At 43.4% G+C, this 12,881-nt stretch overlaps 2 protein-coding genes across 4 annotated transcripts in view; both read left to right on the forward strand.

The window, feature by feature from the left end:
* Positions 1 to 6: 6 nt before the first annotated feature.
* On the forward strand, positions 7 to 11,568 carry arhgef5 (Rho guanine nucleotide exchange factor (GEF) 5). Of its 3 annotated transcripts, XM_019265355.2 has the most exons (16): positions 7 to 65; positions 537 to 1,240; positions 1,292 to 4,337; positions 5,006 to 5,051; positions 5,677 to 5,726; positions 6,485 to 6,855; positions 7,703 to 7,863; positions 8,024 to 8,176; positions 8,283 to 8,412; positions 8,529 to 8,603; positions 8,727 to 8,816; positions 8,941 to 9,083; positions 9,264 to 9,407; positions 9,504 to 9,574; positions 10,668 to 10,772; positions 10,877 to 11,568. In XM_019265355.2, exons 2-16 carry the CDS (start codon positions 557 to 559, stop codon positions 11,017 to 11,019), a joined length of 5,412 nt encoding a protein of 1,803 aa, XP_019120900.2. In that variant the 5' UTR covers positions 7 to 65; positions 537 to 556; the 3' UTR covers positions 11,020 to 11,568. The 3 variants fall into 3 exon arrangements, with proteins under 3 accessions (XP_019120900.2, XP_010741744.3, XP_019120901.2); XM_010743442.3 differs by having other exon boundaries at positions 537 to 4,337; XM_019265356.2 differs by having other exon boundaries at positions 537 to 3,659.
* A 429-nt stretch (positions 11,569 to 11,997) lies between these two features.
* zgc:92606 (gamma-aminobutyric acid receptor-associated protein-like 1) overlaps positions 11,998 to 12,881 on the forward strand; it is a 3,997-nt gene continuing 3,113 nt past the window's right edge. The window contains exon 1 of the mRNA XM_019265357.2: positions 11,998 to 12,214. The gene's annotated coding sequence lies outside the window, so the exon portion shown is untranslated. The remainder of the gene's footprint in view (positions 12,215 to 12,881) is intronic.

The raw sequence follows: 12,881 nt of genomic DNA on the forward strand, positions 1-12,881 counted from the left end.
GGGGGGGGGGGGGGGGGGGGGGGGGGGGGGGGGGGCTGCAGATCTCCCCAGGATACTACATTCAGGTGAGTTGCTTTGACTATTTCTTCATGGATCTCAGATAAACACTTCTGTAAATTGCTTTGGGTTTGGACACGGATTTAGATCTAGCTTAGTTGTGGCTTACATGTTACATGCCGTGCCTATGTGTCACAGGCCTTCGCTCTCTGAAAGGTGTCTTTTGGTATGCTGTGTTTTGCAGGTCTGTGCTGCATTCTTAGTGAACTGTAAGAGGGTGTCACCTTTTCGTAGGCCTTTTCTAATGTAAAGTTACTCCCCAACCAAACTGGCTTAAGATATCAAAGTGAAGCATTGACTGAAAATAAGAGAATAACAGACTGAAAGCACAGCTAAATCATTGCAACTATGGTTGTGTAGACAATAACTGAATATGTAAAGGTTTCTGCTTAATTCGATTAGATGATTTGTCCCTGAAAATGTCTTGACTTGAATGTTTGATTTCTAAACAGAAGATTTGGATTGTTACTGTCTTCTAGGTTCTTCAGATTATGATACTATGGGGACCAAAAGGCCCAGCTGCACCCTCTTTGACACTTTATCTAACATAAACACATCTGACCGCAAGCTTCAGCCAGGTGGAAAAATCTCCCGTGATCCAAGTCCCAGACCAGCCATGACTGCCCATTCGGAGCGCGAGAGAGATGGCAACCGAGAGGAAGACTGGAGGAGAGAAAGAGAAGCTGAGAAAATGAGGGACAAAGTGAGATACAAAGATGAGGATCCACGGGAGAGATACTATGAAAGAGACCGTGCTCCTGCGCCCCGGCCGAGAGAGGGGGAAAGAGAGTGGAGGGATAGGAGGCAAGAAGATGACCGGAGCAGAAATGGGAGGCCTCTGTCGAATCTCGAGAGGGAGACTGAAAGGGAGGTGGAGAGGGGGATGAAGAAAGGTGACACATTTCCCAGAGTGAGAAAAAGCAGCCCAGGTCATGGCAGAAAAGTGATGCCCACCACTGTGATGGATGAAGATAGAGGGGAAAAGAGGCAGAGAGATAGGCCGAAAAGAATAGAGACGGATGTTTGGGAGAGAGAAAGGCAGAGAGAGAGGTACAGAGAGAGGGAAAGAGATGAGATCCGAGGCAGGGCAAAGGAAGACGGAAAGAACACTGCAAGAAGACCTGTAGAAGATGAGAAGTTGCGACAGAGGGAAAGATATCAGGAGTTTGATGTTCAGGACAGGAAAAGAGACGGAGGTGATTCATGGGACAGAAGAGAGTGGGATGCAGCTAGAAAAAGAGAAAAGCCAAGGCCTAACATGGAAATAAGGGAGGCCAGGGTGCCCTCTCCACGCAGGAGAAGAGACAGAGAGATCTATTCAGATAGGAAAGAGAGGGAAAAGGCGCAAAAGAGAGAGGGAAGAAGAGACACCAGGAGTGAAGGAGACAATGACGAGAGAGAGCTAAGGAGGCAGCGAGAGGGGGTCAGAGACAGGGAGGAGTTTACATATCAACAAAGCAGAAGTGAGGGGGACACCATGGGCAAAACAGAGAGGGAGAGAGATAGAGATAGGCAAAAATACAGGGGCGAGGACAGACAGAGATACAGAGACAGGGACAGAGAAAGAGAAGTGGATCGATCCAGGAGAAGGGGAGTGGAGAAAGATAGGGAGAGGTACAGAGAGGTGGACCGGAGACCAGAAAGGAAGGGAGAAAGATGGAAGGAACGTGTGGAAGATGTGAAGGATGACAGGAGAGGGGATGGTAGATACAGAGAGTATGAGGAGAGAAGAAGCAGGGAAACAAAGGCAAGAGAGGAAGATCCTCAGTGGGATGATACAACAGGCAGAGTCAGCCGATCCCAGAGCGAGATGGCTCCTCGGGTACCGCCACGAGCCCAGAGCGAGATGGCTCCTAGGGTACCACCACGAGCCCAGAGCAGCGGAGAGTGGAGCACTACTGAAAGTGACAAAGATTTAGAAGAGCAGAGATGTCTAGAAATAGCTGCTGAGAGGGAGCGAAAAAGAAGAGAGAGACAAGAGCGAGATAGAGGAGATGCGTCAGGTAGCGTGCCAGAACAGAGAAGGATGTGGTTAGAACCACAGAGGGGGAAGAATAATAAAGACAACTTGGTAGACAGAGAGAGACACAGAAGGGGGGAGGAGAGGAGGAGAGAACACGACAGGGAAACGGAGTCAGTGGCCGAGTGGGGAAGAGAGGGGCGGGGAGTAAAAGAGGAACCAGATGAGAGGTACTTGGACCAAAGCAGTTACAGAGGAAGACATGGAGAAAGAAACGAGTACAGGAGAGAAATCGAGAGGGAGTCAGAGGGTGTAAGCGTAGATGGAGAGGGGGTGGGGGTGGGTGAAGCCTGGATACTAGCAGATAAGAGAGGAAAGGAACATCTGTCTGACAGCGATGGTGGGATAGAGGGAAGCCAGCGGAGGGATGCAGAGGGAGACAACGTGACAGATAACACAGAGGAGAGTGACAGAGAGGAAGAGGGTGGGAGTGATTATTGGGTCCGTTCCGACAGCGAAGGAGGAAGTGAGACAGGGTGGAGGCAAGAGAGAGACAGAATGTTGTCAGGAGAAGACGGTTTTGTGACAGTGTCCAGCGGTGGAGAACGAGAGGAAGATGAAGAGTTCGAGGACTGTCAGGAATTTTGGGAAAGTGGAAAGTCCTATGATGACCCCTCACCTCTTGCCTTCAAGGAGCATGAGGAAGACGAGGAGAGGGAAAAGGGATGCAGGGATGCTGTTGCTGAAGACCAACAGGAGAGGGAAAAACAGCCAAAGTATGTCTTCTGTGTGGTTGGGCAAACTTTGCCCCGGTCAAAAACTAGCGTGACATCACCGTCACAAGTTGGTCAGATGACGGGAATGGAAAGAGACAGCCTGCATCATTGTGTTGATGACGCCACACAGCAACCTCAGGATGACCCGCGTCTGACACTGAGCAGAAATGATGAATACCCGACTATCAACAGCCGCGACACAGAGAGCAAGAGTGAGCGTAACTTGCCAAGAGAGGAAAGGGCAACCTTGGAAGAAACAACTGAGGTGGATATCAGATACAGAGTGTCACCAGAGCTTCAAGACACAGAGACTGGAGTGGGAATGAAGTGCAAAAAGGAACACCCGTATGCTGAAATAGGGCCGATTCAGAGAGACTCGCAGACTGAAAGACTCCTCTTAGAGTGGAGAGAGAAGAATAAAGAAGTGGTGGAAAGCAAGAGTGAGCAATCTTCACCACTCCCAAATAATCCCTATGCTGATGTTTGGTCTCAGGTGAACTTTGAACAAATTCAACCCATCTTGGATGGGATTAACACTGGAGTAATGAGCCCAGAAGAGGTGGAGGCCATACGCATCCGAATGAGCGGAGCGTGGAGCATGTCCGAAGAACCCAAGCGGCATTCCCAAGCACCCCACCTTAAATGGGCCAAAAATGTTGTGCGGGAGATACTTGGACAGTCAGATGAACGAGCTGTAGATGGACCTGAGTTACAAGGAGACCAGGGGGTCAACCAGTGTGACACCAAACAACAGGAGGAGGTTGCACAAGAGACTGAAGAGATGCCTGATGTTATGCTGAGAACAGACAAACACTCAGAGCCAGAGCTGGAGGAGGAAGAGCCGCTGGAGGTAGAGGGATTGAGAGGTATGGGGCAGAGCAAAGCCGACATGCATGCTGACCAGTTCACTGCTATGCATGGTGACACACCTACATACACTCATGCTGACACACTAGACACAGAAGGGAAGGAGGATCACAGTACGGACAAAGAGACTGAGCCCTCTGGTCAACTTCAGCCTGAACAGGCAGAAATAGAAATAAAAATTGGCGAGGAGGTAGGTGATGAGGTTAAGTTATTAGAAATGGAAAGAGAAACAAGTAGAGAGAAGGAAGTGGAGTTGTATTTATCTGTGAGCAACACGTTGTACAAGCCGAACAGCTGCCCTATTCTTAATTATGAAACTGGGTCTGAACCTCTCATTCCCTCCAGAGAGGGTGAGGGCCAGGAGGTGGAGGACGAAAGTGAAGAAGAAGAAGAAAGACAGGGAGAGGAGCCTGAAGAGGGGGATAAAGTAGAGGAAGAGAGTGAAATTAGTGAGGAAGAGAGAACTGAGGTGGATAAAGGAGAGGGGGAGGTGGTGGCAGAAAAAAAAGCGGGGACTCTGTCAAGCACATGCAGTTTCCGAGATTTGGGACCTGAGGCTCGATTACGAAGAAGGGGAATCCGTAAAACCACTGAAAGAAGAAAAAGAGTGCCTTTAGAGGCGCAAGAAGAAGAAGGTGTTGGAAGGGACCGCAGAACCAGAATATTCTCTACAACAGGTAAAAAGAGAAGATTTATAATGAGGATGCTGATTCTCTGCACAAATCAGTTTACAGAAAGTCATTCATGATTAATATATGTCAGCATTGCCTTTTTCTTTTTTAAATCATCTAATCAGGTTGACACATTTTGGTCTAGATTTCCCCCCAGCCGAAGAAACCTTTTAAAAGTCAAGATTTGATTTTGCATGCTGGCAATTTTAATCACAGATCTTGTAGTCATTTCCTCTGTTTTCTGTCATGAGTTTCTTGCATCATGGTGTTGTTACATCAATCACAGAACATAAAATCTAGGGCAGACATCTGCTAATAGACATAATCAGTCCTGTTATCTGAAGACACGACATTACATTAAACTGGAAAGTGCGTCACAGTGTTGTGGTTACAGGTAGTGGGTGGAGATAAGTGGAGGTGGAGAAACAAGGGGAAACCAGAAGCATGAGCTTAAAGGCTTGGGTTGAACCTGATCTGAGACATAACACGAGAAGCACAAGATTAAGAAGCACGCTAAACTTTTCCGTAATGCAGTTACTAAATTAACTAGCATTTATTTTATTTATCACCTATTTATTTATTTATTTTGTTTCATAGTGAATTAATCAGAACATAGTGCGCTTTAGATATGCTGTTGTATCACGTTTCGGAGAAACAATTCTTTTTTATTGCAGATGATGAGGATGATCGGAGCAAAAGCTGGGGAGAAGTGGAGCTGAGGTGAGTGAACCAATTCGATGAATTTGATTGTGATACAATACCATGTGATGAAATACAGAATTAGGAGAAGTTGAGAATGAATCACATTTTCTTCTTTAATGTCCTTTTGAAAAAAAAAAGTTTTGCTGCACTGATGATTGATTGAAACTGTTTAATTTTAACTTGGTTTGAATTTGTATGCGTCGGTTTTTAAAGCTTTTTAAAGCTTTTTAGGACACTTTATTTGTTTAGTATAATTTGTAAATCATGTTGCTATTGTGTTTTCTATTTATGTTGCTGTTTATGGTCATGTTGGTACTCTGGTTTCTAGTCTCTCTTTCTAAATAACGGTGTCCTGTAAGCTTGTTTTTAAGCTGGGTGTGTTGTTTATGCATGACACAATAATGAAAAATCAATCAGTCATACAGTAGTCATAGTAGTTGTTGTGCACTTATAAATAAGTGTCCCTGATATTAAAAACAGTCATGATTTAGCACTTGGAGAGACAATGCTAATATGTTATATAGAGTAAGGAAGGTCATTGACTGTTTTTATTTGACCAATTTCTGTATATTAAATGTTCCACACTAAAAAGCGAAAGAGTTTTAGTCTTCATAGTTAAAAAAAATCTTTCTTGACACTGCAGGAATGTTTTGGAGTCAATCGACAAACGGAAAAGGAACTCAAGGTTTTTCAGTGAGTATCTCTGTTTCATCTTTATTTATTGTATTAAGTATTATATGAACTCTTTAGGCACAAATCATTCATGTCTATTTAAAAAAAAAAAAGGTTGCTTATGGCTTTTTTTCCAGTTTGACTTTTTTTCTTAATCACTGTCAGCTTTGTTTCAAAATGAAAGTTTTTTATTAGAATATTCCACGTAGGCAGCACAGTGACGTGCCTTCAGATTAAATCTTCGTCTGTGGATGGTAAAAGCATTGCGCAATTCAGCATTTCCTTCCCGGTTGAATGATTGATCTCTGTATCAATACCTACCCACTATCTGTTTATCTCTTCCTCAGTACACGTTAACTCTGTAATGAAATACACAAATTGAAGGAAATGTATGTATTTTGCTGTCAGCTCCCTCTATTTGAAATGTATGTTTTAAACAATCTAAAATGGCAGTTGGTTCCTGTGATTCACATGGATATTACGAGAAATGGAGCAGGAGTGTGTGCTCATGTGTTGTATATACGTGTGTCTGTCGAAGCCACAGACAGGTTTCTGCAAGCTTTCGTATCTCCTTACTTGAGGGGAAAACAGCTGCCTCTTCAACTTTGCATTCCAACAAGTATGTGTAAAAGGAATGTCAAATGCAAACAAATCCTCTTGGCTAACACTGTTCCTGTCTCTGTCTGTCTTCTTTCCTTCGCTTTCTGTAATTTTCAACTTTCTTTTTCTGTTTCTCCCTCTCCTCTTCTGCTGCTTCTTGTTTACTCTCTTTCTCCCAGATGCTGCTCAGCTCTACCAGCAATACAGCGAGGCCGCCCAGAACTTTGAGATCCTGCGTCAGGCTCGCTCCGATGTCACCTCCGTGTGTGAGGACATTACCCCAGCTCCTGCTCCCTCAGTTGCACCTGCGTGCAGACCTCTTCCTCCCATACCTCCTGTCCAGCACCCCCACTCATTGTTCCACACAGGCTCCATCACCAGTGTCAAAAGCTTGCCTCTCCCTGAGCCCCCCAAGAGTGAACGCAGGCCTTCATCCCCACGTCTATCCGCCTGTCTCACACAGTCAGCTGCCCTGTGGCGGGAGCTGCCGGGGGTCAGGAACAGTGCTCAGCTGGAGGAGCTATCAGAGGACGAAACGCGATTACAGGAGGTAACACAACATGAAAATCGAAAAAAAAACTTCTGATTCCCCTTGAATTTAATTGAGGCAACCTTCACACTGAGTAATTAAGTTTTTATCTGCCCAGTCTAACCAAAATCATTCACACATCTTAGGACGGTTTCAGGCTAAACATTCCCACGCCAGTTAAATACAGGACTTCCTGCAACTTCCTTGATCCAGCTTGTTTAATCTTGCTTAGATTGGACATTTTGATTAAAACAGCTGCCAGTTCCCTCATAAAATTCACAGTCACACAATCCTGTGGGCAGTTTAATACATGCTTTGGTTATCTTTTACCATTCCTCCAGCTTAATGTATTTGAGTATGAGCTGAGTTTGTTTACATATAAAGAAACACGTCAGTTATAGTTTTAGTTATCCACATCCTCATGACACCAGTTTTTTGGGTGTTGTTTCACACCCGCAGCTTGTCTGTTGTTGGTTGGGAAATGATGTGACACGCATGAATCAGCTTTTCAGTGTTATTTCATATACCTCGAAATGCTAAGGAAATCTTCCGACTTGCCACATCCCAGAATAACCCCTCATGGTGATCCACTTTTTTTATTGGCAGCAATGTGTTTCTTGAAGATGCACTTGCGTAATCATGTCGAGCTTCTCTGGTAGTGAAGCTTTTTCCTGTAACTTAAAGACGTTTATATCTGAGCTGGAATACTTCCACTGATTGTGAAATTTTCTTCCTTAGTTAGTCACATCTGTGTGAAAAAGCCCCAGCCACTAGAGAACTGACACCTCTTATTTAATTACTGGTCTTGTCACTCTTCAGTCTCTTGCTCAATCTTTTCTCATCTCATCTATTTTCTTTTTCCTTCCAGGTGCGATTTGAGGTGGTAACCTCAGAGGCCTCCTACTGCCGGAGTTTGGACATTGTTGTTGAACACTTTGTCAAGTCTAAACAGCTGGGGGCGCTGTTAACCACTCAGGACAGGAACTGGCTGTTTTCCCGGCTGGCAGATGTTCGTGCCATAAGTCACAGGTCAGAAATGTTACATGTTTAGACCGAGTTCTTTATCCGTCTGAACTACTGTAGGTCTACATTAAGATGAAACATATTAAGCGATCAAACCAAAATTTGAGTTGTGTCAAATCTGTGGAAGAAATAAGCTGACAACAATTCTCTGTGATTTTTCTTTTAGTTTTCTATCAAAGCTGGAGGAGCGGGTGGAATCAGACATCATGAACTTTACCGTTTGTGATATCATCGCTCGGCACTGTCAGCGCTTCAAAATGGTTTATGTGCCCTACCTCACCAACCAATCCTATCAGGACGCCACCTACCAGAGACTCATGTAAGCCATTCAGTCATGTTTTTGTTTTTAGAGGTTTGGTAATAGAGAACCACAGCAGTGTACTCTCTCTATTTACTCATTCATTAAATTTCTCTTTTTCTTTCAGGAATGAGAATCCAGGGTTCAAACGGATTGTGGAAAAATTAGAAAGAAGTCCTGTTTGCCAGAGGCTTCCTCTTCGTTCCTTTCTTGTCCTTCCTTTCCAGAGGATCACAAGAATTAAGCTGCTGGTCCAGGTGTGTGTCTCTGTGTATGTGTGTGAATATGTGGGGCCTCTCTCAAACAGCAAAAGATGAACAACATGTTTGATCCTGTACCTCACTTTTAACACACACACACTGTTTCTGTCCAGAACATTGTGAAGAGAACAACTCCTGGTACTCCAGAGGCGACACAGGCCATCAAATCTTTGAAACTTCTGGAGAAGGTACATTAACATCCCGTCTTCACTGTACATTAATGCAGGATAGAAATATTTTAATATTGCTGAATAAGATCTCTGATGTATTTGTGACAAAGCTGTCTTTTGTTTCATTCCTCTCTCCTTTAGCTGATTCAAGAGAGTAACGACAGCATCACTCAGATGAAAAGCATCGAGTCTCTGGTCTCCCTTAGTGCGAAGGTGGACTTTGAGTGCAGGGTAAGTAATGACTGCAAGCTTGAGTTAAGATTACTTTCTGAAACTGCTACTTCTATTTTGAAATATTAACATTTTTAATGCTAATTACTGTTTTTTGTCTCCATTTTCTGTGTGTTTTTTACAGACACTTCCTCTGATCAGTCAGTCTCGGAGGCTGGTGCGAGAAGGGCCGGTCACCGAACTAATGGATTTCAGTCGAAAGGATAGAGAGAGGAATATTTATTTGCACCTATTCAATGACTACTTGCTAGTTTCACTACAAAAAGAGTGAGTGAACAGACATGTTTAGTAATGTTAGAACAATCTATCCCCAGCTGCATCCCTCTTGTTACCATTTGCCACATCCTGTTTTCCTTCATATCCCCAGTCTTTTATCGCCCCAACAATCTTGTCACAGTTTTTCCTTCCACTGTCTCATTTCTCTTCTGTGCTGTTTGCTGTTTCCAGGGGAGGAAGGTTCACAGTAATCGAACACTCTCCTGTATCAGACCTGCGTGCAGAGAACTGTCGTGTCAAACTTCACTCCCTCCAGAAAAACCTGTTCAGGCTGCACATGTCAAATGAAGCCCTGTTTCTACGGACTGACACACAGTAAGAGACAGAGACAAAAGCATGTGTTGGCTGTCACATAACAAAGTGAAAAATGTTGTAGATAATATAACCCTCTTTGCTGTTTTCCCCCTGTAGGAGCGATAAGCTACGTTGGATATCTGCCCTTTCACGGCCACATCCTGAAATAGATTTTTCTGCTGCACAAGGTAAAGATACTGAAAAAAAGCTGCTGAAATCACTGCCTGGTTCACTCATTACCTAAATAATTAAAACTCAATGATTTGTTCTACTGTGGGTTGTAAATTCAGATTCAGAACACTTAACACTCCTCATCCTTTTGCATCCTAACCAAGTAAACAAAGTGAAAGATAGTATTGTGGGATGTTTTGATGACAAGGTATGATGACACTACATTGTTTTGTTAAACTGTTAAAATTGAGAATACATTAAGTAAAATGGCAGAGAGTAGGTATATTGCACTAGCTAGAAAATAGAAGGTGATCTAATGCAACGTTCACACGTCGTACAGTAAATATTAGCACCCTCGTGGGAAATTTCTGATGGTGTTGAAATCACCCACATGTCAAAATGAACTGGCTACAAAGCCATTACCACCTGCATTGCAATTCACGTAGAATTTACAAACACAACTGATGCAGCTGATCAAAAATTAGCTACATATCTTGTGGATAATTTGACTTTTGCTCTCACTAATAACATTAATAATGTCTGCTGTAAAACAACGCGCTGTGAAGTACTTTCAAACATTTGCATTTGCACAGATGCATTCTTCATAGCACGTGCACTACTTTTTGCAAAAAACATCCCACAATGCTTTGCTTTTGAGGAATGTAAAGCTAGTTATGCAACATTTCACCTGTCAGGTGTAATTACTAGTCTAAGTGTATTTTGTGTGTCTGTTCTATGCATTGGAACTTGTCGAACTCCATAAAAGGCAAGTTTAGAGACAGCCTGGCTCGCTGCCTCCTCACAGCGCTATATTTTGCAATTTGGACCCCAGGAAATGCATGCATTCAACTAAAAGCAACTCTCTGAGTTCTGTACACTGTAACTCTTTTTGAATGAATGCATGATCTTTAACAGTTGTTAAAGGCCTTGCACACCCACAGAAGTGTTTTCAATTACCCTGGCTTTATAAGACCTCAAGTCAGTTTTTATTAGGCAACATGTTTAGGGGCTTCAACTTCACTCTCTGACCATTGCACAGTTTGTAGTTAATAGTGACCTATTAATCTTTATGACTGTAGGTCTGACCTCTCTTCTCTTTTGTCCATGCAGATTTTACACAAATGCAGTGTATCCGAGCGTTTGTTGCCCAGCAGCCCGATGAGCTGTCGTTGGAAAAAGCTGATGTCATTCTAGTGCACCAACAAAGCAGTGACCGTACGTCCACCTCACTACCTTTTCCCTCATTCACTGTTGATTAGATGATATGATTACAGCATGAGCATTCAGTTACTTAATGTTGGATTCTTTTTTCTTCACAGATTGGGTAGAGGGGACAAGACTGTCTGATCGGCATCGTGGCTGGGTGCCCGAGTCTCATTTGGAAACCATAAGCAACTCTAGAGTCCGGGAACGCAACTTGTCAGATGCTCTCAAACTGACAACAGCCACCGCTGCTGTTTGACAAGGACACTCAGAGAGGGACTAAAATAAATGGACGCACAGTCAAGGATAAGACTCGGCTGTCTGCCTCAAACTGCTGGAAAAAATACTATGGACATTCAGTGCGAGAGTGTTGGATTCTGTGTGCAGTAACTGAAACGCTGAAAAGAATGCATTTCAACGTAGCGCTGGGTCTCACTTGTTTCACGCGGTGGAACAATACATTGCCTTAGAGCAATGCATGAACCGCTGAGGCCTGCCTGAGACATGTTAGGACTATGTGACATGTGATTAACTGTTGCCTACAGTACATTACAGACATCTTGTGTACTTTAATACATCATGAACTGGTGTTTAAAGCAAAATAGTTTTAAAAGTTGTTTTTCCAAAAATGTATTATTATTTGTGTATATTGAACAGAATAGTTGATTTAAATGATGCATGTGTATTGAAAAGTTGAGCCCTGCATGCAGGAGAGCTGACGGAGATCATGCAAAATGTACGAGATGCACAGAACCTGCAGAGTGATGACATTTCAATAAATAAATCCCTTTTTGAACATCTCATCTAATTGACAGTGAGCTGTGGCTTATTTCCTGCATCATATCACCTTTTTTTGTTGGAGCATTTAAAGGTAATTGTGACAAATGGCACTTAAGCAGCAATGCTGCACGTCCACAGTAAATCTATAGTGAGTTTTATGTAATGAGTCTGCAGCAGCTGTTTACAGAAATGTGCAGCTCTTGGAGAAAAAGGGACTCACCCTACGCACGTAGCCTGGCTTGGGCGTGACTGCAGGCGTGACCTTACGTCGAGCTGGCCCCGTTTCTAAGCCCTGTGATTGGTTAGAGCTCCCATCACTCACGGACAACAAGCCGACAACAAAAGAAGATGGACAGCAGTGATCGTCCAATGAACCCGCTGTAACTCTACCTTTGCTTCCCTCTGATTGGACAAACGCTACTGTCAATCCCCATCTTCGTCTCTGATTGGTCACAGATGTAGTAGGCGGGCGTTCCAGTGTTTGTTGTTTTCGTGCAGCAGAATAAAGTCGACCAGTCGACATCTTTGGAAAAACATCGCATTCCCGTACGTTATGAATATATTTTAACATTTTCCAGCTCGGATAATCTTTTGAGAAACCCGACGACACAGGGGACCAGCAGTAGGGAAGATATCTGGATTCTCTTTTGAGTGAAGCTTGTTTTTTTCAAAAGGTACGTGGACGTCTTGTTGATGTGTTAGCTGCAGCTGCTAGTTATGTAGCACAATATAAACAGCTGACCTGGGAGCAGTTATCCACCTTTAACGTGTCACGTCACGCAGGTACAGACGTTGGCGGTCGGTTAGCAACCGAACCGACCGTTTGTCCGCGTCGGTTGTTTGTGTTTAAGTCGGAGGAGGTTTGTTTGTCGGTCGATCTCAGGGTCGTGAAAAGTGACGTGGCCTAATTTGACGATGACCCTCTGAAAGTGGGACACTCACAGCGAGAAGACAAGAGACAGAAACATGATGATAAAAAATAATTATTAAATTATTAAATTAGTCTGCCAGTTTTAGCTGATCATGGAGGGGAAACATGTGGACGAGTGTTTCTTATCGCTGATACTGTTGTTTACTCCACCCACTGCTGCATGTAAACAAACACTGCCATGTATTTCAGGGTTTACAAAAGGTGTCCTGCACTATAGCTACACATATTATGTGTAAAATCTAATTATTATTATTATCATATTATGTATTACATTAGATTCTATGTTTAATAACCAAACAGTACTGTACGTTCTTAGATTAAATAACCACTGCAGCAGATTAATTATGACCAATCTGCTGATTATTTTTCGACTATTTATTGCCAAGTAGTGTTTTTGTTGCTCAAACATT

Source organism: Larimichthys crocea, chromosome XIII, assembly GCF_000972845.2.
Source record: "Larimichthys crocea isolate SSNF chromosome XIII, L_crocea_2.0, whole genome shotgun sequence".
NCBI lineage: Eukaryota > Metazoa > Chordata > Actinopteri > Sciaenidae > Larimichthys > Larimichthys crocea.